Source organism: Phymastichus coffea, unplaced genomic scaffold (genome assembly GCF_024137745.1).
Source record: "Phymastichus coffea isolate CEN01 unplaced genomic scaffold, Cenicafe_Pcof_1.1 PCOF00060, whole genome shotgun sequence".
In the NCBI taxonomy this organism is placed as follows: domain Eukaryota; kingdom Metazoa; phylum Arthropoda; class Insecta; order Hymenoptera; family Eulophidae; genus Phymastichus; species Phymastichus coffea.
In genome coordinates, this window is record NW_026706871.1 from 117,280 (window position 1) to 143,158 (window position 25,879).

Consider the following 25,879-nt stretch of genomic DNA (forward strand, 5'->3'; position numbering starts at 1 on the left):
ATAGTAATAGAAAAAATTATTAAAAATTAATTTGACTCACCTCATCTAGTCGATTCAGTTCAATAAAATAATTTATAATTGTTTGTGCTTTTTCTATTGTACACATGTATAACGAATTTTTTTTTCTTCTTTTCCTTGGTGGGTAATGACCTTTTTACGCTGCATATTCTTCAATGAGAAAATTGAGTTCTAAGGCAAAAGGTGTCATTGATTGAATCTAAAATAAATATACTATATAAAGACATGCATATAGATAATTGAACAAACTGTAGAAATTTTTACTTTTTTTTGGACTAATGCTACAAATGGAAGAATAAACATTGCATTTTTCTTTCTACACACAATTTCTTTAAGCATTAATATTTCTGCCACAAGAGTTTTACCACCACTTGTTGGTAAAGCATAAATGAGATTCTTTCTTTCACCTATTGCACTCATGTTTAGACATTTTTCCTGCCAATCTAAAAGAAATAATTACACATATAAAAAATTTTTTATTATAATCATTCATAAAATATTAAAGTTTAATATACATATTAATATACATAAAATGTTAAAGTTAAAATATACATACCATAAAGTTTGTCTATTCTTTTGTAATTTCTAATAAGATTCTTTACTTTATCAGGCAACCCAAAAAACAATTTTGGAGTAACATCATTCTTACTTAAATCTATGTCTTCTTTTAACTGAATTTTATTGATTTATATGTGTTAGAAATAATTTTTTTCGTGCACGCCGCGAAAAATTATATTATTCATCTACGCTGGCACAATGCTGGTATTATAGACGCACGCCGTGACTTCCACGGTGTGCTCGCATAATGCTGTCCCGATGCGGATGTATGTACTTGGCCGTCATTGTGCCGGCATGAAAGTCATGCCGTGCTTGCATTCTGACGGTAACGTGCCACCACGATGTTATCTGGGTTAATATAAGCGATTTATACAATTAGATAGTTCATTAAATAAACTACAACTTTTTACCCTGTCATATGTTAGTTTGTCTACAACTAATCCTTTAAAAAACAATATATGTTGTGAATCCTAGCACCAGAAAAAGTTCTATCTTATTTGATGAACTATGTAATTGTATAATTTGTTTATTGATTTTCCCAAAAAAATCTGAATTTAAATGTTAACATTAAAGACCTGTAGTATCTGTAGTCTAATGTTGCAACAAATTAATATGACGATTGATGGTTGGAGAACCGCAAGCGTGACATTTTGAATGGATCATGAAAGCTGTGTTCGGATTCGATCCTTATTGTAACGAAAAGAAATTTTGATATGGTATGGCTACGAGAAGTGAGTTCAGGTCGTATTGTAAATTGTAACTACTAGCTATATAACTTTCTAGTTCCTTAGTATTCTGATAATATACTGAAATACTTTATAAATTAAATTAGAATTCTTCGTATGGACATCATTATTACATGTCAGTTATTTATTAAAGATGTGTTCACGTTTCCATAAAAATAAGCGTAATGTAGAGGAAAAAATTAGTGTGTGATAATAATCATTTATAATTATAAATAATTTGGAATAAATTTTATATTTTTGATATAAAAGCAATAGCATACTAATCATTGTTTATTATAATAAAATGAAAATGAATGGGTAGTAAATTGTTCAAATTTTGAAATTTTACAAACACCATGTAAAAAATTATATATTTATTAAATAGTAACTCGGAGCTCTGATTCAGAGTAAGAGCGGGAAAATTTCATATAAAGCTAAGTTATACCGCTAAAACATTCAGACCGCATAATACGTAACTACAATTCAAGTTGTTGCTCGAATCGTAGCTATATCGAAATTTCTTTATCGATATAAAAGATCGAATCCGAACACTGACTTCTAGAGAGTACGAAGTAAACATTAGCATGGAAAAATCGGAAAATTTAGAAGAGAAATCTGAGAAAAATGAAGCCGGGCAAAAAGAAACGGAAAAGAAAAAAAGACTGAAAAGATATTGTAGTGTTCCACAGTGTACTAAGAGAAACAGTGCAGAGTCATTGCACCGATTTCCACGGGATGTTACGCTACGAAAAAAATGGATAAAAGTTTGTCAACTTAAAAGAAATATTAATAATTATACAGTTGTATGCAATGACCATTTTTTATCTACGGATTTCATACCACGTAAGTATTGAAAATATCATAAAAATGTTCAACTAATTACCAGATTATAACCTAATATACATTAGGTTATAATCTTTCTGTTTATATTTTTATTTCTTTCCTTTATTCATTATTGATATACTTATACTACATGTCTATATTTTTGTTGTAAAAAAACATACTTATTTACAAGAAATACAATAAATAACAAATTAATTTTTTGTTGTTTTATTGAAAAAATTATTATTCATAAAAATTATATAGATGAGTGTCATTTTTTATTTGTTTTCAAGAAATATATATATATATGTATATGTATATGTGTATGTATATATATATATATATATATATATATATATATATATATATATATATATATATATATATATATATATATATATATATATATATATATATATAGGCAATTAATCTGAAACAAATATAAGTTCATATACAAAATTTAAATAAAATTATTTTCTCCTTTTATGTTATTAGGATGGGACAGAAAACTTAAAAGATTGAAGTCTATAGCAGTACCATCACAAAATTTACCTTCAAAACCATCCACCAAGAAATTAACTCCTGAACAGTTGAAAAGAGCAGAAGAAAGGGCTGAAAGGGCTGCTAAAAGACTACAAAGAGAGGATCCAAGGTTTGTTGCATAATTAATTCCAAATTTGATTTACAGAATACATAGACTGCATAACATATATTATTTTATTGTAGGTATGATATGTTAATGGCTATGAAGGAAAAAGTACAAAATAAAAATACTAAAATAATTTCAAAAGCAAATAGTGATTTCAAAGTAGATGCAACAGAAAAACAGAAAATAGTTGATAATGAAACTGAAAATAGGAGTCAAAATATTGTTAATGCTCCAAAATCAAATATTAATGAAGCAACTAAGAAAAAAAAGCCAATTGTGGTTGAACAAGAGGTTAATTTAGTGAAACCAAATTTAGATCACAACTATTCAAATATTGTGTGCAAGTGTAAGAAGATTGAATCAAAAAACCCTTTTGATAGTCCAGAAATTCGTGCTGCTAAAGTATTAGTTGAATTGAATGAAAGGGTTTATGAAATGATAAAAAATAATGAGATCAATTTTGCAATGAAAGATGTTGCATTGAAAGTAGGAGAAGAATTTTATCTTACAGCGAGGAGATATTATAAAACAACAATCAATTCACTGATTAAAAATGATTATCAATTACATTTTTACACTGGAATCGATACTCAATTATTAAATGATCTGGAGAAAGCTATGACCATATGTGAAAAAGATTTTTCAGATAATCATGAACTGAAACTGACAGAGAGGATAATACTTTGTTTTATAAAATTTCGTTTGAACTTTAGTTTCCTTTCTCTTGGTAGTTTGTTTTATCTTAATGAGCAAACTTGTAAGAAAGTGTTTTATTCAACAATACCGATTTTGAAAGTTATTCTAAGAAGTGCAATATACTGGCCAACGAAAGATGAGATCATGAAAATAATGCCAGAGTCCGTAGATAGTTTTAAAAAAACTGTTACTGTTTTAGACTGTATTGAAATTGAAATTGAAAAATTAATGTGCCCTGAATGTCGACTACCATATGTTTTGATCAATGATAAGTCTGCATATTTGAAAATTTTACTAGGTTTTGCTAAGACCGGCTTAATTACTTATGTAAGCACAGCTATTCATGGGCGTACTTCAAATGAAACGATTACTGATGAGACTTATATTTCCAAAGTATTAGTTCCTAGTCGAGATGCAATAATGACTGATGGCTTTTTCATGGAAGAGGCATGCAATAGAGTTTTTATCGAAAGTATTAAAAAACGGAAAGAAAAGCCTTTTTGCCCAGAAGCTGTTCTCAAAGTTCATTCAAAAGCAATAATTGAAACGCACATAGAGAATGCTTATAGGAGATTCAAAATGTTCAAAATTTTTCAATCACCTATCCCTTTTGACATGGTACCGTATGTAGATGATATAAGTGTAATTATTTGCGGAATTATCAATTTAAGTAATCAAACTCTCGAAATACAAAATTTTTATTAGCTTGTATGTAAATAAACATGTACATATTAATATTTTCGTTTGCCTATATAAAAGAATTTTTGTTATAAAAACAATTAAGCAAAGAAGTATAAATTATAAAACAGTCATCTAAGAAGAAGGGCTCACCTGAAATTCAGCCCGAGATACGAATGTTTTTTCTTATTATTTATGAATGTCATTCATCTTTGTATAGTCTTGAATTGAATGAAATAAATCTTTAATAATTTAAAAAAATTATATGCTCTGAAGTATTTTCACGTTTCAATAATCAATAAATTATTTTTAATGATTATTTTAAAGCTAAATTATTATTTGTGTATATCTAGAAATCCAGCATTAGGAGGTCCGCCAGGGCAACCAATTCTCCTAGGGTGGTCACATCAGCCCCTCCGACAAGAGACTCAGCAAGCCATACCAAGACCACCAAAGGGAAAACCAAGAAGGACAGCATGCACCAAGAGGACCCAATGGAAGAAGCACTGAGGGAGATAGAGGATAGAGGGTTGCAAGCCCTAATATCCAAGGACTCTCTGGTGACAGTGGACTCGGTGGGGGCCGATTCCCGCTCTCTCCCCCAACCCTTAAGGGGGTACACAATGAGCGAGGAGATGCTCCGATACCTGAAGAGAGAGACAACTACCCCTCCCCCTGACTTTGCACTCCAGCTGGGTTTATGGTATGCCGACAGCTGGTCGGGGCTCACCACCCCTCCTCCCGGACTATCTGCCAATCACTTTATGAAGTACTATCCCCGGGACAAGTCCAACGCAGACGCCATGAAGGACTTCATGATAGCCTCCAATCACTTGGCCACTGCCCGATTCAGACAAGCACTCAATGGAGATCCTGAGGCAGCAGAATCCCTCGCCCTCCCATATGAATTTACTTATCCGAAAGCACACAGAGGCGCTCTGATGGAAACCATCAGCACCAAGATGACTGAGCTAATATAGAGCATAAAGTCATATCAGGAGGGGTTGAGAGACTTCACTGAAGTCATGAGGAGGGATATAAACAGATTGACTGCCTCACATAGAGGGGCTATAATTGACTCAACTCAGACACTCAAGGCGACCATACTGAGTACCATAAATGAACTAGAGCGCTTGGGTGAATTTACCAAGGCTAGCACCACCCCAATAAGTAGGAGTGTCAGTCACACGTCTCCTGTCCTTACCAGACCAGTGGTGGATCAGTCCTTCCAAATGCCATCTACCTTTCTAAACACTGCCGTGTCTGCCCCCATCGTGCGCAGGAAGCTCCCAGTCGTATTTGGTAACCTACATAAATAAATAATACCATAATCCAAGATATAAAGAAAAGAAAAAAAAAATTCCTTGTTGATTTTGAGTACATATTATGCACAATTTAAAATTTTTGTTTTCATTTAAATTTGCATCTCATACGATTCGTATTACTGTGTACACTAACATGACAATAACAAATAGTTGTATGTACAACTTAGTAATTTATTTTCTTGTACTTATAATACATAATGGTTTTCTAAGAGTTTATTACTTTTCATCAAAGTATAATGATGTTTAAAAACAAAATCGTTCGTGTTACTACCGCTTTCCTTTAGTGCCCCTCTCCTCACGACAATTTTAAACTTCAGGTGTACGTGTGTGAATTGATATACGTTATATTCCGTTTTAAATATTGTTTATTTGATTATTTTCAGTTCCAAACAGTGATTTTACAGAATGGTAAGATTGTAAGATTTTAGGTATTTGAAAAGAGTTAAGGTAAAATGAGGAAAGATGTACTAAAAAATTTTGATACAGTGTTAAGTGCATCAGTGTGGTAATAGTTATGGTGAAATGATTCGCATTCTATGATTATGCAACGAATATTTGTATTCAACTATGAAATTATATCTACCCCTGCTTTAGAAAATGTTATTGTTATAATATATACGTGGAAAATATAAATTCCAGAAAATATTTATGCCACAATAATCGGTGTGAAAAAAGTGATGATAAAAGATTCAAAGCAAAACATTACATTTGAATGGTGCTAAAATTCTTATAAATTTATAAATAACTAGTATTATAATTTAAAAAAAACTATATTATGTCTAAATATTCAACTTTATTATAAAAGCCTGAAGATAAACTAAGAGAAAAACAAATAAGGCGATAGCTGACACTTGACCTGCTTGATTTGAGTTAAATTAGAGCATGATCAGCTATCTCTACCGCTTGGTTTTCCACTCATTTTTCAAGCGTATCAGTGACATTTACAGTTCGCGATTATTGAACTCAGTTTGGAGGGCGACTAATCTTTTACATTAGTCCGCATCAAAATGAATGACCGTATCTTTCGTCTCGTTTGCAAATTTTGCTCATTGCCAACTCTATTTAGCTGTATGAATATTTCTAGAAATTTCTAGACGGAATTCGCTCTACTTTATCTTTATTGTATTGAAATTCAAATACAATCGCGGTTAAACTGTCGAAAATGCCGAGTGGATTATTTTGACGTTGTAGAAAAAAAACTACGAATAAAGCGCGTAGTTGTGTGAATGTTTTTTGACAACCAAAATTAGATAAGTCTATCTCAAAACAAGTGACTTATCGAGCTCTTCTAAAAATATATAGAATTATTATATTCAAGATTGTATTTTTATTTGTAGCATTCTATTTATTTTGTTGCTAGACACTTCACTTTTTATCCTAAACTTCTCTGAATTTGATGAGTACACTTTTCTTTACTAAATGCCTAGTATAGATTGATTTAGAAATTAAAGGAATGTTTAAAATATTTATGAGTCATTTACCACAAAGATTAGAATTTTACAATGAATTTGACTTGGTTGATAATTATAACTGAAGCTAGATGGCTTGATAATATATATTAACTCTTAGTTGAATTGATAACAAATTTGAATTTTACAAATTTTATAAAATTGTAATATTTTAATTTTTAAATGAAATGCGTCTGCTAATACGCAAATAAGGTTATCTACAAAATTTAGTAAATAAATTCTTAACTTCCTGAAGTTGAGATATCATGGAATTCAATGTCTATTATAAGGCGCGCACTCCAAAGAGTAAGTAACTATTTTATTTTTAGAGAAAAAAAATATATACGAAAAAAGCGCGATCACCAGTTCCTTTCAATGTAGTGTGTGTCTAGAATAATTGATGGGATATTTTGTATATTATGTTTTAAGTGAAGCAATGAATCTTTAAAAAATTGATTCATTAATCAACCAAATTTATAAGCCCATTGAAAGTGATATTCAGTGACCATTGAATTAAAGAGACAGTGAAATCAGGCAATATTTTGCCGGACGAAATCTGTTCATTATTATTGTAACAGATTACCTGGGAAAAATAATCTATTGGAAATGTTATTGAGAAGTTGTTCCAACGACAAGCAAATTTATCTATTAATGTGAGAGCGAACTAAGCATTCTTTGAAGGATCAGACAAAGAAAGATTTTGAAAATGAGGTATGCTGAAAAATTTTGATTAAATTTCGGAATTTGAGAAAAATGGATTTACGTTGAAACTTCTTACATTTCTTGTCTATTACTTGTTAGCTTGCGTTTGTTTAATTTGATAGATCTGTTTTTTAGGTTTTTGTTCTGTTAAAATGAAAACTTTCCAATTTTCACAAATAAATGGTAATGTTGAAACGCGGCTTGATGGCTGATTATTTGAGATCATCCGATAAAGATAAATGCATAATTATAAAAAATGTAAATGTTTTATGTATAGATTCTTGGCACTAAGCAAATGTTAGAGTTCGTTTATAATTGTGAAAATCTCGATCTTTTCGGATATTCACATTATTACAGAAAATATATCAGAGAAGAACTTTACGCGACACCTACCGATTTGAAGACTGTCTATCTATAAAACAATAGAGGCAGTCGAAAACCATGAATCTGAACTATCAGAGGAAGTTTTGAAAATATTGTTTAAAGGTCATCCTAATATTTATACTGACAAAAAAGCTATAGCTGAAGATTTAGTTAAGCAATTCGCGAAAAACTCGAAATTTTCGTTTGCAATCTTCAGGCAGACTATTAGCTACTAAGAACTTATTTTAATAAAGAAAAAAATATTCTTAAATTCAATCAACATAATTCTCTCATGGATTTCGTTGTGTTTCATTTAACTGTCAGTGTACTATTTACAATTGAATGAGGTACATATAGTCACTGGTAAGCGCAAGTAGTTACTTTAGTTTAGAATTTAATGGCGCCGTTATAATACTAGAGACACTGCCTGTTTGTTAAACCCGGATCTTATATTATTAGGTAAAAGGTCTAAGTAAGATAATATTATTTACTTAACTTTTATTCGATGTTGAGAAATCGAATATCGTGTTTTAGTTATTTGCAATTTATTACAAGGTTGTTTTTATATTCTCAAAAGCAACACAACACTTTCGGTAATGGAAATTGAAGAATTAATATGCCCAGGATACTCGAGGTGATCAATAAGCCTCGTTGATAATGAGATATTATTCTATGACATCCGCATATTATATTGAGAGGAACAATGTAAAAATGCGTGGAAAAGATTATACTATGAAAGAAAACATAGTTAGCCCGGTAGAACGTCAGAAATATTATATTCTATGCAGACATTCTGCAATATGCGCAATCTCGGCATTAAACTTTTTAATTCTAACTAGGAACTATGATATTTTATAATTTTTTTACTATTCTACAATAAATTTACAAAGTTTGTAAACTAATATTATCTCTACATTTTCCACGTATAAAATTTAACCTTTTTTTATTTTAAGACGCGATCAAAAATATTGATACTATATGTCGATGCGTTGACTTGAATATTTTTAAGCAACTTGTGATATCTTAATTATTCAATAAATATTAATTTTTTTTGTATCTATTTTCATTGCATTACATGTTGTATATTAATGCTGACGTGAATGTATTTATTGTCATCTTAATTTCATTTATTGTAATTCAATAAATTGCAATAAGGCAAGGTCAATTTGAACCGATTAGTCAAAATTTTACCAAAACTCCACCACTAAGATATACTGCATTTAAAATAGCTAGGGAGGGAATTAATTTTACTACCTTTATTTTGTTCAGTAAATGCGTATCATGGAGCAAAACTTATTTAAAATTTTTTATAAGATATTATTGATGTATGGTAATTATAATGTCAACTATCGTTGGAGGGAGTTCGTTTCGTACAGATACCGATTCGGCATGAATTTTATTCTAATAAGATTCTATTGAACATGTACACTGTCCACGAAAAATTCTATAGAAAAAGAATCGACCAAAAGTATTCTGTGTACGATATTTCTGCAGAAAAATAATAATTGATAAAATTATACATATCGAAGATGTATGCTAAATAATCGAAATTAAAAAATTCATTAGAATCAAATTATGTAGAATTTGAATCAGTACGAAACGAATCAGGCCAGTCGTTTCAGCATTTTTAAAAAATTAAGTTTTTTAAGAAAATTAGTATGTAAATTTAAAATACCAAATTCATAACTTTATTACTGTATTATTTGAATATTTTTCTGTTCTTATATTTCTGATATTGTATTTTATTGATTATCGATGGCTATGAAACTTCTTTTTCTTGTATATATTTATAAATTAGAATTAGTGTATATCTTTTTTATAAAAAAAAAAAAAACAAAAACAATCATTTTAAGATCTGTATGATTTTATTTCAATTTTTGAGATTAATTTTGTCAATATACTCAATTGTTTTTACTCATAAATTTAGTAAGTTCCATATGTATTCTATTTAGATGTAAAATAGTTGTTACGTAGCTCAATCTTTTAGACAAAGGAAACTTTATTTTAAACTAAAGTATACTATAAAAAATAACGGAAATCGACCGTTATATTGACATTGTCTGGTAAAAACTTTTAGTAATTTTTGTAAAGCTGTCTTTACCCAAATAATGAGCCGTCGAACTACTATTTTAGTCACATCTATTCGGTTATTAAAGTGTGCTGGAAGCATTTGCCACGAAAAAAGTTATTCGAAGGTACAAGTGCATAATTTGGGAAAGAATCATATATTAGAACAATTGTTACAACTTTGTAACTAGTACCTATAAATGAATATAATATATTTCAACATAAAATAGTATTCTCGAAATCTGCTTCTTTTGCTTTATTAGAAATCAAGTATTATTAACGCAAATACATTCACGTATATTAAAATTTTTAATTTTTTACATTTTTAATAACTGCGCGTAATAAGCGTTAGCTGCAAGTTAAAATTCCATTCAATAATGAAGAAATATTGACACGAGTTAAAAATGTAAAATAAACATTATAAAATATTCTGGAAAGGATAATATTTTATATAAACATACTTTATTCCCCAATTATCACCAGTAGTGATGTGTCGTTTTTGTTCAAAGTGAATCTTATCTCACCGATATTTATGGCGTATGTATTACTCATATTTTACCTTATTAAAGAAACCAGTTTCTTTATTCTTTTTCCATGCAAGTTCTCCCAATCTCTTTTTCTCTTTTACTATATCTCCCGTGCCGTTTTCTTGTCATGTTATAATGAGGCCGTCGAATCTGACTTATTTACTCATATCGTAAGTAGTTTTCGGGTTTATCATGGCATAGAAAAAGGCAAGATGACAATTTATCTTAAGCATAAAGATCGAATTTTATGTGTTCTCGACTGAAGAGGCATTTCCATATTTATCTTAGGTTCCGTTATCTACTTAGAAAGGTTTAATAAAGCCGATGTTGCGAGCTTTTAGTTTTGTATAAATTATCTTTTTATAAAATTATATTTTCCATCGTGAATGTTAGGTCATGTTAAGTAATTAAGAAATAAAGTAATCAGTTCAATGAATATGTGCTTCATTATCAAAAACAATGATTTTTATTTTCATGCCGTCATTACAAAGTCATTATACGTCGGAAATTTTACAACGTTTCACGTCCGTGATTTTGCACGTATAAAATATTACAGTATCATGCTACGTTATATTTAGCTAAGTGATGAAGTAAAAAATATCACAAGTATAAAGTTCTGCGTCGAGTTGAATTTGTCCGTGGGTTAAAAATCGAGAAACCGGTTTGACGAGCGACGGAGTATAATTTGATTTAGCCAAGCAGGCAGTTACAGACTAAAGTTAAAGTGATAAGTCTCAAGCTCTGAGTTTTGCCATAATCCACGGCAGGAAGTCGTAGACTTTGGTGTAGACACCCGGGAAACCCTCCATACCGCAATTCGCAGGACCAAACGAGACGATGCCAGCGACCTTCCACCTGGGCCTCGCCTCCTTTTCTCGCATCATAATTGGGCCACCGGAGTCACCTCTGCACGAGTCGAAGCCCTTTTCACCACCCGCACAGAATTGTCCCTCGCCAAGATTAACTTGGTGGTTGCGATAGACCCTCGAGCACTGTCGGAAGTCAACGAGAGGCAGAGCGACCTTGAGCTTGATGTCGGACCCACTGCGAAGCTCGGTTCTGCCCCAGCCTGCGGCCGTCAATTTTGAGGCGACATTCGAGTTGTCTGGCAAACAGATCGGCCTGATGTAATCGGTGTACGGCATGTCTCGACTCAAGCGAAGCAGAGCGATGTCGTAGCGCTGGTGAGCCGAATACGGCGCGTAGTCCTCGTGGACAATTTGCTCTTCGATCCTTATGGTGACGGGAGGATCCGAGCATTTCTGGCCCTCGTCACCGTCGGGCACGCAGTCGCGCTCGGTCGCAGTGTTGTACTCGCCAAGCCGCACCCACTCCAACTTCCACGTTCTTGGCAAATCTTTGCCTTTCAGGCAGTGGGCAGCGGTAAGTACATATCGTTTGTTAATTATGACACCACCGCAAGACGTTGTTCTGCCATCCGCTGCAATTTCCAACAACAAAATTCGTTTAATTTTGCATTCTTCCATTATTTTGTAAAACGACGTTTTGATTTCTTTTTTAAGCAACCCAAAACATACGAGTTATCATTTTTTGTCCTTTTAAAAGTTATTGATTACGTATATATTATAAAAGTTATTACAATTTTTTTTGCCTGTTGCACTAGAAAATAATAACACTTAGTCCATCGGCATTGATAAATACGCAGACGACGGATAAGGCGATTTGTTTTTTTTCCGCATCCACACTCTCTGGCGTAAATGTATATGTGCATAAAGAAAAACTGCTGGTAAGGCTATTAAAAGTGTAAAGCAGAAGACGAGATACAGCGGTTCTTTTATATCACTATCGAAATCAGCAGTTAACAAAAATGATTATCTCCGCGTTTTAGCTTCAAGCTCCATAGTTAAGTGGCATATATATCGCAACGTTTCCTCAATTAGGAAGAGAAAAAACAGAGAATACAAGTTTTCTGTACATATACATCGTTGCAATCAATAATAATAATGTGTAACATTAATAAGTACCCAGAATAATGACTTACGTTTACTGTATTCGAGGAGGGCCATCCAAGGAAATTCATGAATTTCAGTTATATTTCCACCAACGATCCTGTTGGACAAATCCGAACCGCATTCGGTAGGTAGAAGGTGGCTGTTATCACCTTGACCAAAGTTGTTACCCTGCTGTCCAAAATTGTTACCCTGACCAAAACTGTTTCCTTCCCCAAAGTTGTTCATCGGCTGTCCCGAATTACCATCTTGGCCAAAATTACTTGCTTGTCCGAAGTTTCCACTCGGTTGACCTTGCGGCGTATTCCTGTCAGGTACACTTGCAGGACAGCAGACTTTCGGAATCGAACCGTCGTAGCCACATTGACTGTCTCTCAAGAGCTGAATATCAGATTGCTGACGGTTTGGCGATGTCAATATACTAATGAACGGGGCACACAGTTTCACGTTGATGCAGGTACCGATACTCCTGGTTGGCGTGTAACACTGGTTGCCCTCTGTAATGTTGAAAAAAATGCTTCTTCAAGGAACATTCGGAAGTTACATCTGCGCGTAAAACAATTCTATCGATTAGGGGAAATCATTGGGCTTCCTTTTATTCACAGGTAAAGTAAAAATACGAAGCGACGTGCAGAAGCGCTCGTGCAAATTAAGACAAAAATTACGTACGAGCGTGAACGACAGCAAGAACAGCAGCTCCGAGAAGCAGCAAACTCGCTCCGACCTTGTGACCCATAGCTGACTTGCTCGTATGTTCGAGGTCGAATAGGCGATGACAAAGCGTGGTCAAGAAATTCATACACGATTAGCGCTGCACACTCACACACGCGCACGAGTACACAGCGCTGAAAGACAGATGAGAGTAACGAGAGCCCGACTAACCGAAGACGCGAGAGACGACTGTGCGTTTTATATTATATATATCTTACAAGAGATGATTATCCAGGGTAAACTAGTCTCCCACTACTCGACAGACGAGGAGAGAGAGAGAGATAGCAAGAGAGCTCGTGCGCTTCCAACAATCTGTTTACTTGGTTACTTTGGGTGCACGCGTGTCACGAACCGATCGCCGGCAACCTACATGGGAATTCCCAGTTTTTTCGTAATATCTTCTATTGGGATTTCTGAGTTCGGTGCAAAAAGAAGAAAACAATTTCAACTTCATTTATCTCAACTGGTATCCCTATGGCTATTATTATTTTTTTTTTGTGGGCTGCATGCGAAAGTGTTTGTTTTACTTATTAGATGATAGCATTTAATAAGCTTTTCACTTTTACTATACGGTGATCGCTTTCCAATTTTTTGCGCATAAATGTGTCTACTGCAAGTGACTTTGATGAGAATTTTTATTTGTCTTTTAAAATATGAATATTCGACACCAATTAAATTCCTGTCACATTTTCTTTTGTTACTTTTGCGTGCAAAATATTAACATTATAATGATATATATATATTTATTGCCTGTCCTTTGCAAATATGTGATGTATTTTCTGAGAAATTAAAGACGGATAACAAAAAATTAATAAGTAATGCTTGATAGATTTGCTCTAACAAAAGCCTTCAACTTTTCAAAATTATGAAAGATAGTATTTGCCGTGATATATTACCAATGATTGTCGAACGTTATCATTTAATTGAATATTAAATAGATACATTTACATGAAATACACGAAATACATTCAATAATTATTTAGTTTATCTTCCTAGTGCTATATGTAAAATAGACATAAAATAAAAGTTAGAGCAATGTTTCACACGGAAAATTATGTATGCCTACGTAATTTTTAAAAGTTTTTAATAGAATCAGTCTAGAGAAATATCCCGGGGAAAAAGAAAAAAAAAAAAATTATTTCTAAAAATCAATTTATAAGCAAGTGGATTTTTTGTACTTTTTTACCTAAAATTATTGACTATTAGTACTTATTGTGAGAGAAGTTTTATATTATAGTATTAATCTATATTTTATAATGTATGTAAATAGAATATCGATTAACATAGGATAATATAAGGTTTTTAATTAGTTAGTATTAGTGCAGAAGTATATATAGGTCGTATATAACCAAAATGATTTGCAAATTGATTTGAAGTTTCAATTTCTCTTTATTATAACTTTCTTATTAATTATTCGATAAATAATAATATAATGCAAATTAATAAATACATAATTATATACTTAATAAACTACAAGCACGGTATACCGACTTGAAACTCTTAATATTTTTATTTAATTTAGTATGACAGTACGAGCAAAAAATGTGTCTCGCTCATTGAAAACTCGAACAATGATTCCATAGTCGTGGTGTTTAAATAATAGTATTCTTTCCTAAGAAGTACAGGGGTCAACTGAAAATTTCAGTAATGTCACGGTCACCTATATATTTCTTAGACTTAAGCGTCCTACAAAAAATAGTACGTTACAATACAAGTGCGGAAAAGTAAATTCTTGTCTCATATGACGTTTACACCCGAGCAGCAAAGCGAAAACCGTATTTTTCAATACGACGTGTGGAAAGTACGATTTCCAATGCGCATTTTTTGCCGAGCGTGCGGGAGACGAACTTTGCGCATAGAGTATCAAAATAGTACATTATGATTCAAGTGCGGGAAAGTATATATTCTTGTCCGGTGTGGCGTTTACGCCCGAGCTAAACGAAAAAGGTAGATAGCTACAATTTTTAAATTAAAATTTGTCCATATATCAGATCAACTTTTATACCAAAAGTAGTACTTATTTTATGAAATTTTGTGCTAAATTTCATGTAGCGTGAGTAATTTTTGGTTGGATTTTTAATTATTATTTTTGTCAAAAAGAAGTAATATTAAAAAATATTCAGATCTACATTTTTTAATCATTATTGCATATCGAATTCAAATAAATACAAGATAATAATACCGATTTTACTAATTAAACGTTTAAAAATTAGTATTTTCATTTATGATCATATTATTTTGTCATCAAATCTTCGGCATACGAAGTTATGTAGCACATTTGTCGTATCGTGGGGCTTTAGTGACGCGACCGGAGGAATCAGGGAAAGGGCGATAGTGATCTTATGAACTCGGTTTAAAGTTTAGATACTTTAATATGCGCTCTTAGTTTAAAGTACAAAACTAGACTGACTCTTCCTAAGGGAACGCAGCCCTTATATACACGGAAAAAAAAGTAAGCTTAGAGCAAGTGCGTAATTTCGCATCCAACGGCAAGCACAGAAGCCTAGACCTCAGATAGGTAAAGGTTCGACTAATTGCTAGTCGGCACCCACTGTACTGTCGTTAGCTACAGAACTATAGTATGGGCAGGTCACTATGCGGACGTAGGCCAACTCGAGCGCGCTAGACTTAAATTTGCTCCAGTACGGACTTGGCAAGACCCATGGCTGATACGCTTAGTATGGTCTAAAGTAGCCCGATTTTTACGATTCGAAAACGGAAATGTTTATTTTTTTATATAGAAGCTAACGTTTTATATTTAATTAAGAATAAATGATTCATTGAAGTAGTCAATTATTTCGATATTTCTTGATTGACCTTTTTGGAAAGCAGGTCAAAAACGCCCGATCGCTGGCCGGGTCCTACACAGCAGGGAGCCCGGCCGAGTGGCCGCTATCATTTGATCTTCTTACTCTTCTCTAAAAATACCAAGCTACTAGATTTACTCTTCTCTAAAAATACTTCAATGAATCATTTATTCTTAATTAAATATAAAACGTTAGCTTCTATATAAAAAAATAAACATTTCCGTTTTCGAATCGTAAAAATCGGGCTACTTTAGACCATACTAAGCGTATCAGCCATGGGTCTTGCCAAGTCCGTACTGGAGCAAATTTAAGTCTAGCGCGCTCGAGTTGGCCTACGTCCGCATAGTGACCTGCCCATACTATAGTTCTGTAGCTAACGACAGTACAGTGGGTGCCGACTAGCAATTAGTCGAACCTTTACCTATCTGAGGTCTAGGCTTCTGTGCTTGCCGTTGGATGCGAAATTACGCACTTGCTCTAAGCTTACTTTTTTTTCCGTGTATATATCTGTTTAAGGGTCTCCACTAGAGGAAAAAACGACGCATACGCCTTCTGCAAATAAAAGAAACACTCTTACTTTCTACAAATAAGTTATAGATTTTTAGAGGATAAATTAAAAAATAGAAAGTAAAATAGGATAGGAACTCAGGTAGTTTCTCTTAGCGGTGCATCACCATCAGGATCCCTCATTAGCAGGATACTCGACACCTTCTCCTATCAGAAAAGTTTGCGACTTTCTGGATCGTAAACTGTATGAATCGTTGGCGTCAATTGATGAGGAGAATGGTAGACCGCGTGGGGGTAGACCGAAGCGCTGGGTTGTATTACTGGCGAAGTACAATTTATAAAAATGTTTGTGCATGGCGAGCAGAGCCATTTACAAAATCTTACAATTTGATCGAAAACATAACTGAATACATTAAGTTTTGAAAGTGCTGCACGTATTATAATGCCTAGAGAGGTATATCTGGCGTATTGTAATATACTGTAACTGGTGCTAATCCCAGTGCGATATTTGTGATCCTGTACTCTAGGTGATGTCTAGGTTTTCCATTAAGTCGTCTAGTTTTTGGGCGGTATTATGTATGGTAGACAAATCTAGGTGCCTACCGTGCAAGAACGGCATTTTTAATTCCGTTGAATTTAATAGGGACAATTCTATATTAGAGAATATCACGTTAATTTTATAGAACTTAGATACTGTATCGTTCATATGGCTTCTAGATAGATAGATGCTCTCTGGTGATGTATCTCTACATTGAGGGTATATCTATAGTATCGAAGCCTGTGTAATTGCTATTGTGGTAACGCTGAAAGTATTACATGAGATAGTGATTATCTCGGGCTTCACAGGCAAGATGTACTACGAGTATCCAAAAAAACAGTTATTCCATAAAAGGCTTTGTATCATTAATGTGCCTTTTATGTTCCATATTTTTAACTTTATATGTTAGCGTATGTGTGTGTCAGTATTTATGTGTATGACTATGTAAAGCCCTGTCCATAGATTGTATAATGGTGTCGTCTTCAAACTCTTCACTAAGATCTTATCTCCGATATTATATAGCGGCGTAGGCCCTTTTCTTCTTTGCGACACTTCTTGCTCATGGATAATTTTTTGAACATTTACCATTTTCCATGCACCAATATTCGCAGGGACCGTGTCATTTTTATTGTAATAATTCCATGTAATATAGGATTTAAGGTAATATCTAGTAATTCAACTGATATAAATTTATTAACTGATTCTGACGTGGTTAGTTTATAACCATTTGCTAAAATAATAAGTAAATGCATGTGTGGATGTTCTCGTTTTTGGAATTCAATAAGATTCAGTTAAAAGTTCAGCTATTTCCTAGTCTTAGCTAATATTTCCTAATATTCGCTAATATTTTAAATTATAATATTATTAATATAAACATTTAGTTAACTTGATGTCATTATAAAATAGTTGATGACTGATGACAATTGACTCATAAATCAAAGTAAGTGTGTGTAACAGTGTATTACTTCAGCGTATTATACACGCGCGTAGAACACTCAACCCGAGACGAACAATTGTCTGATAAAATTGCAATTAAAAAATTTTGTTTTTCTAATAACTTTCTCGAAATTACAACAACTGAACTTAAATATTTTCTGAATGAAAAATGGTAATCTAAACTTTTTATTTCATTATTGGATATATTAGTATATCACGTTTAGAAATTAGACAGATAAATCACTTTCGACGAACGCCACATCACTCCCCCTTAGTGACAAGAGGTTGGTAACGCTCTGTCTCTATATTAAACTGGTAAAGCGGTGACCCCCTTAAGTAATTTGATTACGATAAAAATCTGATCTGCACGGAGCGCTTTACCCGTGGTTATAAGCTTTCCCACGCTCGCATGTTTACAACTCGTACAAAAACACTTATATATTGTAGAATAATTGATTCGAAGATGTTGAAAATAGAGGCATTAAAAAATATGTTAGATAAATGACAGCGCTATCGACGTTCCTCTAAAAATATATTGTACACAACGTTTAATTATAACAAAATATGAATCCATGCAAATAACGTCGGGACTTGGTAGTATATATCTCACAATAAAAGTAATACGATACAATCGGTAATAAATTTAACGAATTGAATTTGAGAAATTTAATAATAGAAATATAGATTTTTGGTATTTACTTTCTTTTGAATGATTAAAAAGTTATATCATATTGTTAATTCGGTTTTTACAAAATGAGCACTACAAAATGAATAAATATTCAAACTAATTCTGAAAGTAGCTTAACGGGCTAGAACAATAAATTAATTATTCTTTAATAATTATAAAAATGTATGAAAAAAATAGAACATGAGTATGTTAACAATGATAACATTTTCAATCATTGTTAAATTAAAAAAAAACACATTCTTATATCCTATAACTCATAAGACGGACAAATTTTTCTGAAAATTGCTGTTATTCTGTAACTGCTTATTTTTTAATTTATTGATGCTTTATTTAGCAAAACTTAGATTTGAGTAGTAGCTTTTGATTTTCTCATCAGTCAGTTTGAAGTCGTGTTATTGATCTGCATCACAACTTAGTTGACCGTCAAACTAGCCTAAAATGTCAAATAATTGATGCTCACATTGATTTAATCGAATAATCGAATGTTAAACTTGCTTGCCAACCATAAAAAATAATCTTTTATCCCGAAATAGTGTAGACCAAATCGTCTTAGCGCCATGAAAAATAAAATAGTTTGCCCATTTTATTGTCACTTTTGACTTAATTACGCAAGAGTATATCAACTACGATGTGACGAGAAGTAGCATGTGTTCCGGAATTTCTCCTCTAGCGTAACTTACTATTTTCATGCGACGTTGGTGCCAGATCGAGTTCACTTCCAGGTTTGATTTACTCTAAAATACTGTCCTCGCTCTCTTTTAGTAGCACAGGCAAAATTAAACAAACTGCGCAAGGTCGAGTGAGAATGCTAGTTCGCCGCGTCGTTCGCGCGACTGTTGTTTATCGCCCGCACGAAGGTAGGACACGAGGAAAGTAATTGCCTACCAGTTGCATACGAGCTTCAGGTTGAAGTGTGCGATGAACGCTAGCTTCGTTTTTAAGAAATAGCATCACAATTCAATTGCAGTGCTCGTTGTAAGAATTGCAAAATACATGTGATCTTTTGATAATTAACAAAACAAGAAACGTAAATAGAAATTTAGAATTTATGGAATTAGTTCATCTGAAATCATTCTTTTATTACTTCAAAGTGTGCGGAATGGCGCCAGTAGATTTCAACGTTCTGGCGATCTATAATGCAAAAGTGAACCGATGGACCTTCACTCATAGTTATAGAAGCATTGCTTACAACTTATTTTTGATTTTCTGTGTCAGTGTTGGTAGCTTCATAAATATGAAAAATAATTATTACGAAGAAAGTCATTGGGGGTTTGACGGTACAGTCTATGCAATTGCAGATACGTATGCTATTTGTACCACTTTGTGTATTCTTTTGACATTTTCCATCAAACAAACGAAACTGTTACTTCTATTTAGTAGAGTTAATAGTATAAGAGAAATCATGAAAAGAAATGACGATTTACATTCTGAAGCTAACACTCTGTCCTGCAAAAAAATTATCACAGTGTTATTTATAAACATAGTTACTTGGACAGCTTTGATTGCGACGATACTTATGTACGAATACTCCATTGCGATGTCATTTTCTGCTCCAATCGTGTGCGGTTTTATACGAAATGCATTCACGTTGCAATACTTTATATGCCTCAATATAATTGAAGATTTATTTGACACTTTGAATAAAAATATTTATGACTTTGCCAAGTATTTTAACCTACCACCAGAAGTTGAAAACGTTAATGTGATAGAAATTACCCAAAAACTATCACAGACATGGGAATGGTACTCACAGCTTCATAGATTGTCGAGAGATGTATCAAGATTTTATTCTTTCCCAATGTTGTTGAATATATTATGTGAAATTTTAATGATTATAACAATTACGTATTATATTTCAAAGCCACTTATTTTTGGTAATTCAGATTTAGATACTCTTGATTACGTGAGCAGCCTACTCTTTATATTTGTGCACGTATTTACCATAATTTTATTGACATCATCGGTCGACAGTACAATTGATAAAGTGAGATTAGTGTATTTAAATAATTATCAGAGACTAGCTTTTATGAGACTAACAAATTATTTTCCATTTTTCCAGAGTCAAAAAACAATAGAAATGATCAACGATTATTTAAAAGAAGCCGAAGCTCAAATCATTAAAGACAAGGTAACTTTTAAAGCATATTTATTTTTCTAATTCATATTTAACTATTCAATTTTATAAATAAATAATGCTTATCGATGAAATTTTATTACAGTTGCTCTATTTTTCCATTTATTTACTATCCAATAATTTAGAATTTCCTGTTTTTGATCTATTTTCAATGGACGGCTCATTGTTGGTGTCGGTAAGTGACTACAATAATTTATTTTAGAAATTCGTGTCTAACACTGTGTATATAGCGAATTATATCCTTTTAATTTAAAAAAATATCATTTGTGTTCAATTAAATGTCGAAAAATAATGTAAAACTAAGTTGAGATGAGAAATTATTTTAAATATCTTAGATTACAGGATCAGTAACAACATATTTGGTAATACTTCTACAATTTCAACCACCATCTTCAGTTAAAAGTATTGCCAATAATACTTTCAACAGCACTGCAAGTTCTTTGATTAATAATAGTAACGTAATTATCTAACAATTGAAATTTGCAAAGTTGATAAGTGATTGTAAATATAATATATAACTTTTGAACTACATAATTTTTATATTATCTTGATAAAACAGTTTTATTACTATAAAAAATCGGATTTACCTGGTTTTACAAAACAACTTCGATATGATTAGGCATTCATATATTAAATTTATTAGTTTTCTTAACTGCTGAGTAAATGCTCATAACTTTAAATAAAAATGTACGTAAATATTTCTATATGCTTTTTTCTTCTTATGCTCGAGCTATGTGTAATACACATTTACAAAATATAATATAAAAAGATCATCTTTCATCGATTTCTTGCTGACTGTGCAATAATCTACGTATGATTGAAACGATTATGTATTTTTTTACTGCGAAGCAATGATATTTTTAGCAGTTCGTATTAAGAGCATTTCATCACTGTTATCGCATGGTTGCATTTACTGATTAAAAGGTGTGGCGATAAAGTGTACGGTGCGGTCAGACTACAAGTGACTTAATTAAGCTTACAACACTTTTAATGTTATCATATTAAGCTGTGAATTTATAAGAGTGTGGTAGAATCACTGCAAGTTATTGTAGTAAATTGGACTGATTAGTTTGCCCGAAAAATGTGCTGGCTTAGATTGTCATACGTTAAAAATACTTGGGGCGGCGGGGTTATAATTTTTAGAAGCTTAAAACGCCACACAATTTTTTTTTTTATTGTGGTAAATTAATTTGGATTAGTATATTTTTTCATGAATATATTAATGTTATTAAGAATATATATTGTAGGTTATATAAATGACAGAAAATTGTACAATAGATTTTTTAATTATTGTACATACTTTATAGAAACGAAAATGCATTTAAAATAATAACATTTATTGATATTACGATCGAACAGCAAACTTTTAAGATTTTTAAAATAACTATAAAGAATCACAACATATATGAATATTTTTTTTTTTTTTTTTTTTTTTTTTTTATTTATTAAGCATTTCATATCTCTATAGAGATATATATATGCTACAGTAAAGTTACAATTTTAATTTACAGAATGTACAGTTTTCTTACAATCTATTCATTTCATATGTTACAATAATTTACACTTTTAAAGAGCATTTTTTTAGGAATTCAAAGACGCAAATACAAGCTTCGATATTTGGATCCGCAATAAGCATTTCAATACATAACGGTGGAAACAGTTTAAGTTTCATAAGAGAGTTATGTAGTTTTTTCCTAGGTTCTTCGTAGAGGGCACATTGCCATAATACATGATTTAAATCCTCATCTTCTTTTTGGCATTTACATTTAGGATCATTTACTAAATTTTTGCGATACATCGACGCTGCTAGATTATAATGGTTAGCTCGACATCTATTTATTGTAATAATAAATTCTCTCTTGAGGGATCTACCGACAAACCAAGGTTTTCTGCTACTTTTGTAATAATTATTAAAATATATAGTGCCTGTAGTAACACTTTTATCTAAATAAATCTTCTCAGATTCCGCGTACGCCTGCTTTTTAAAATCTTCATAAAGGTCAGTAAACGGAATGGCAGTGATATCAGAACTAGTGCTTTCAGTAGCTTCTTTGGCGAGAACATCTGCTTGTTCGTTGCCCGAAATACCTTTGTGGGAAGGAATCCAGAAAAAAGTTACGTTACGATTAGAGGTTGACAATGCTTTATATTTTCTTTTGATCTCTAAGATGTATGAATTAGTGGTTGAGTTGATTTTAGTCGATTTCAAAGATTCAAGTGCGCTTAGTGAGTCTGAGAAGATAAAGATTTCACGGTTTTTAGTAAGAAAGGCGATATCAATCGCTTCATTAAGAGCCAAGCACTCTGCCGTGTACACAGATGCCCTGCTGTGTAATGCTTTTTTAATATGAATGTTTAAATCTGGGCAATAACAAGCTGCTCCAGTATGAAGCCCTTCAGAGATTTTGCTGCCATCCGTGTACACAGAGACTGCATGACTTTTTTCCATAAATTGCATGAACTCTTCATTCGCATTGTTACTTTCCTTCAGTCTGTTGCCTAGTTCGGTTTCGATCGGAATGGAAGTTGCTAGCGTTTCGTATTGATATTGATATATTAATAAATTGAGGTGTGTTTCGATAGCAGAGTGGTCGACCATAACAGTGGCTAAACATTTAGAAATGAGGCGAGAACTGATCTTTTTTTTCTTTTGAACAATGTAATAGAATTTAGAGATCGTTTGAGCGGTTTGGCTGTTATTGTTAGAAATTGACTTGACTAGAAAGCATTTACAAAGGAATTCAATTCTTTTAATCATTAAAGGAAGTTTCGATTCTGCGATGATTACATTGTTCGGAGTACTGTTCCTATAGCCAAGAGCAGCTCTGATTGCATTTCGCTGAATTAATTCTAACTTTTCAGCAAGTTCGATGCGTTTGGGAAAGTAGATAAAAGAACCATACTCCATTATGGATCTTACATAGCTTTTGTAAAGAAGAATAAGCGTTTCGGGGTGAGCACCCCACCACGTACCTCTCAAAAAACGAATTATATTGAGCGATTTAGAACATTTTGTTGTGACTGCGTTGACGTGTTGAGAAAATGACAATTTGTAATCAAATATAACTCCGAGAAAACGAGCCGCTTCTACTGATTTGATAGAACAATTGTCGAGCTGAATTTCGAGCGAACCCGGGGGAATATTTTTGTTGTTGAAGTGGACGAACTTAGTTTTGTAAGACGTGAGATCTAAATCAATATTTTCCAAGTTGCTTTTTATTTTTTTAATGCAATTAGTTAGAATCCGTTTTCCTCTTTTAATCGAGCCGCATTTTATGTATACTGCGATGTCGTCGGCAAACTGTGATACAATAATACTTTTTTGAATGTTTGAGAGGATGCATGCTACATATATGATATACAACAACGGACTCAAAACACCTCCTTGTGGCACCCCTTTGTAGGTTTCTCGATGATCATCCCCAAGGAAATCCGCATAAATAAGTCTTCCATAAGTTATAAATTTAATAAATAAAACTACATTTCTTGAACATCCTATATCGACAAGTTTAGTAAGAAGAATATCAATATTAATGCTATCAAAAGCCCCTTGTACATCAAGAAAAGCCGCAAGGAGATGTTTTTTTTCTATAAATGCCTCTTCGATTTTCAGTGTTAACGTGGTAAGATTATCAGCGCAGGATTTGCTTTTGCGGAAGCCATTTTGACTATTTGGAAGGAGATTGTTGAATTCAATCCACCAAGAAAGTCTATTTTTTATAAGAGTTTCAAATAGTTTGCACATACAAGAGGTTAGAGAGATGGGTCTCACGCCGTTGTTGTCTGCTTTGGGTATAAAGTGTATGTATGATTGCTTCCAAGTTGGTGGAAAGTCATTAGTGAGATAAATTTCATTAAATATATCTAATAAAATTAGATTCAGTTTAATTGGCAATTTCTGTAGTATTTCAAAGTCGATACCATCCATACCGGGGGCTGATTTAGTATCTTTTGTATCGAGAGCTGTGTTGAATTCGACAAAATCGAAAGGCGAATCGAAAAAAAGATTAGGCTGACATTCTGGTATCCACGATGAATCGGAAATTTTTGTTGGTAGCGAGCACAATTTTTTCAGCGCTGTGTCTATTTTTTCTGAATGTTGTAAGTTACTCGATGAGTTTTGATTACACGGTTTTGTCCAACTATTTTTTAGAACTTTACATTTTTGCATTACATAGCTCATGTTCGAATGTGCATTTAGACTTTCCGCAAATTTCACGAAGCATTCCTTTTTTTTCTTTTTGGTAGTTTTGCGAAAGAGAGCGCATTGTTTCTTATAAGTTATAAGATCTGCGAGGCTTTTTGAGAATTTCCACTTTTTGTACGAAGCGCGACGCAATCTCTTTAGTAAGGCACATTCGTTATCCCACCAAGGGAGCGGGTTACTATTCACGTGTTTTTTTTTACAAAATTTTTAGTTCTTGGCGTACTTATTTCCATAGCTTGAGTTACTAAATAAGTAAAAAATTTATATTTTTCATTAGCCAATTTGCAGTTGTACTCTGTTGTGAAAAATAATTCGTGATTTTCTTCCAGATGATTTTGAAATTTTAACCAATCAGTTCGGACGCTTTTTATTTTAAACGACTTTTTTTCATAGCAATGTTTTTTCGTACTAACATCAATGAAAATCGGGTAATGATCAGATCCCCAAAGCTCATCATAAACAGTGACTGAGGTATTGGCATTCAAACTAGAAGAGGTTAAAATTAGATCAAGGTTAGAACTGTAATTGTGATGTATATCTTCATAGGTATATGTATCAAAATTGTGAATGTGTAAATCATGCAAATCTATTGAATTGAAAAAATATTCGCCATTATCATCGGTATCGTTACAGTTCTAAGCTGTATTGTGCGCATTAAAATCGCCGACTAACAGACAGTGCGAGCGACTGTTTACATTATCGAGCAATGTGTACCACTGTGACTGAGTTAATGTGAGGCTCGGGGATCTATAACTGCTATGATGTCGACGGGTGGACTTACATTATTTATACAAACTCCACAT

At 32.6% G+C, this 25,879-nt stretch overlaps 4 protein-coding genes across 4 annotated transcripts; 2 read left to right on the top strand and 2 right to left on the bottom strand.

The window, feature by feature from the left end:
- The first annotated feature begins 1,858 nt into the window (after positions 1–1,858).
- LOC131666710 (uncharacterized) lies at positions 1,859–4,373 on the top strand. Its single transcript, XM_058939568.1, has 3 exons — positions 1,859–2,144; positions 2,619–2,775; positions 2,850–4,373. The coding sequence occupies exons 1-3, from the start codon at positions 1,886–1,888 to the stop codon at positions 4,171–4,173; spliced, it is 1,740 nt and encodes a 579-aa protein (XP_058795551.1). The 5' UTR covers positions 1,859–1,885; the 3' UTR covers positions 4,174–4,373.
- Positions 4,374–11,014: 6,641 nt separating this feature from the next.
- On the bottom strand, positions 11,015–13,440 carry LOC131666686 (CLIP domain-containing serine protease HP8-like). Its single transcript, XM_058939533.1, has 3 exons — positions 13,218–13,440; positions 12,581–13,045; positions 11,015–12,019 (listed from the first exon to the last, which is right to left on the bottom strand). Exons 1-3 carry the CDS (start codon positions 13,345–13,347, stop codon positions 11,313–11,315), a joined length of 1,302 nt encoding a protein of 433 aa, XP_058795516.1. The 5' UTR covers positions 13,348–13,440; the 3' UTR covers positions 11,015–11,312.
- A 172-nt stretch (positions 13,441–13,612) lies between these two features.
- On the top strand, positions 13,613–21,357 carry LOC131666687 (putative gustatory receptor 28b). The gene is made up of 4 exons (XM_058939534.1): positions 13,613–13,725; positions 20,795–20,863; positions 20,955–21,044; positions 21,205–21,357. The coding sequence occupies exons 1-4, from the start codon at positions 13,630–13,632 to the stop codon at positions 21,337–21,339; spliced, it is 390 nt and encodes a 129-aa protein (XP_058795517.1). The 5' UTR covers positions 13,613–13,629; the 3' UTR covers positions 21,340–21,357.
- Positions 21,358–22,427: 1,070 nt separating this feature from the next.
- Positions 22,428–25,052, bottom strand: LOC131666696 (uncharacterized). Its single transcript, XM_058939555.1, has one exon. The coding sequence runs from the start codon at positions 25,050–25,052 to the stop codon at positions 22,428–22,430; it is 2,625 nt and encodes an 874-aa protein (XP_058795538.1).
- Between the last annotated feature and the right edge of the window lie 827 nt (positions 25,053–25,879).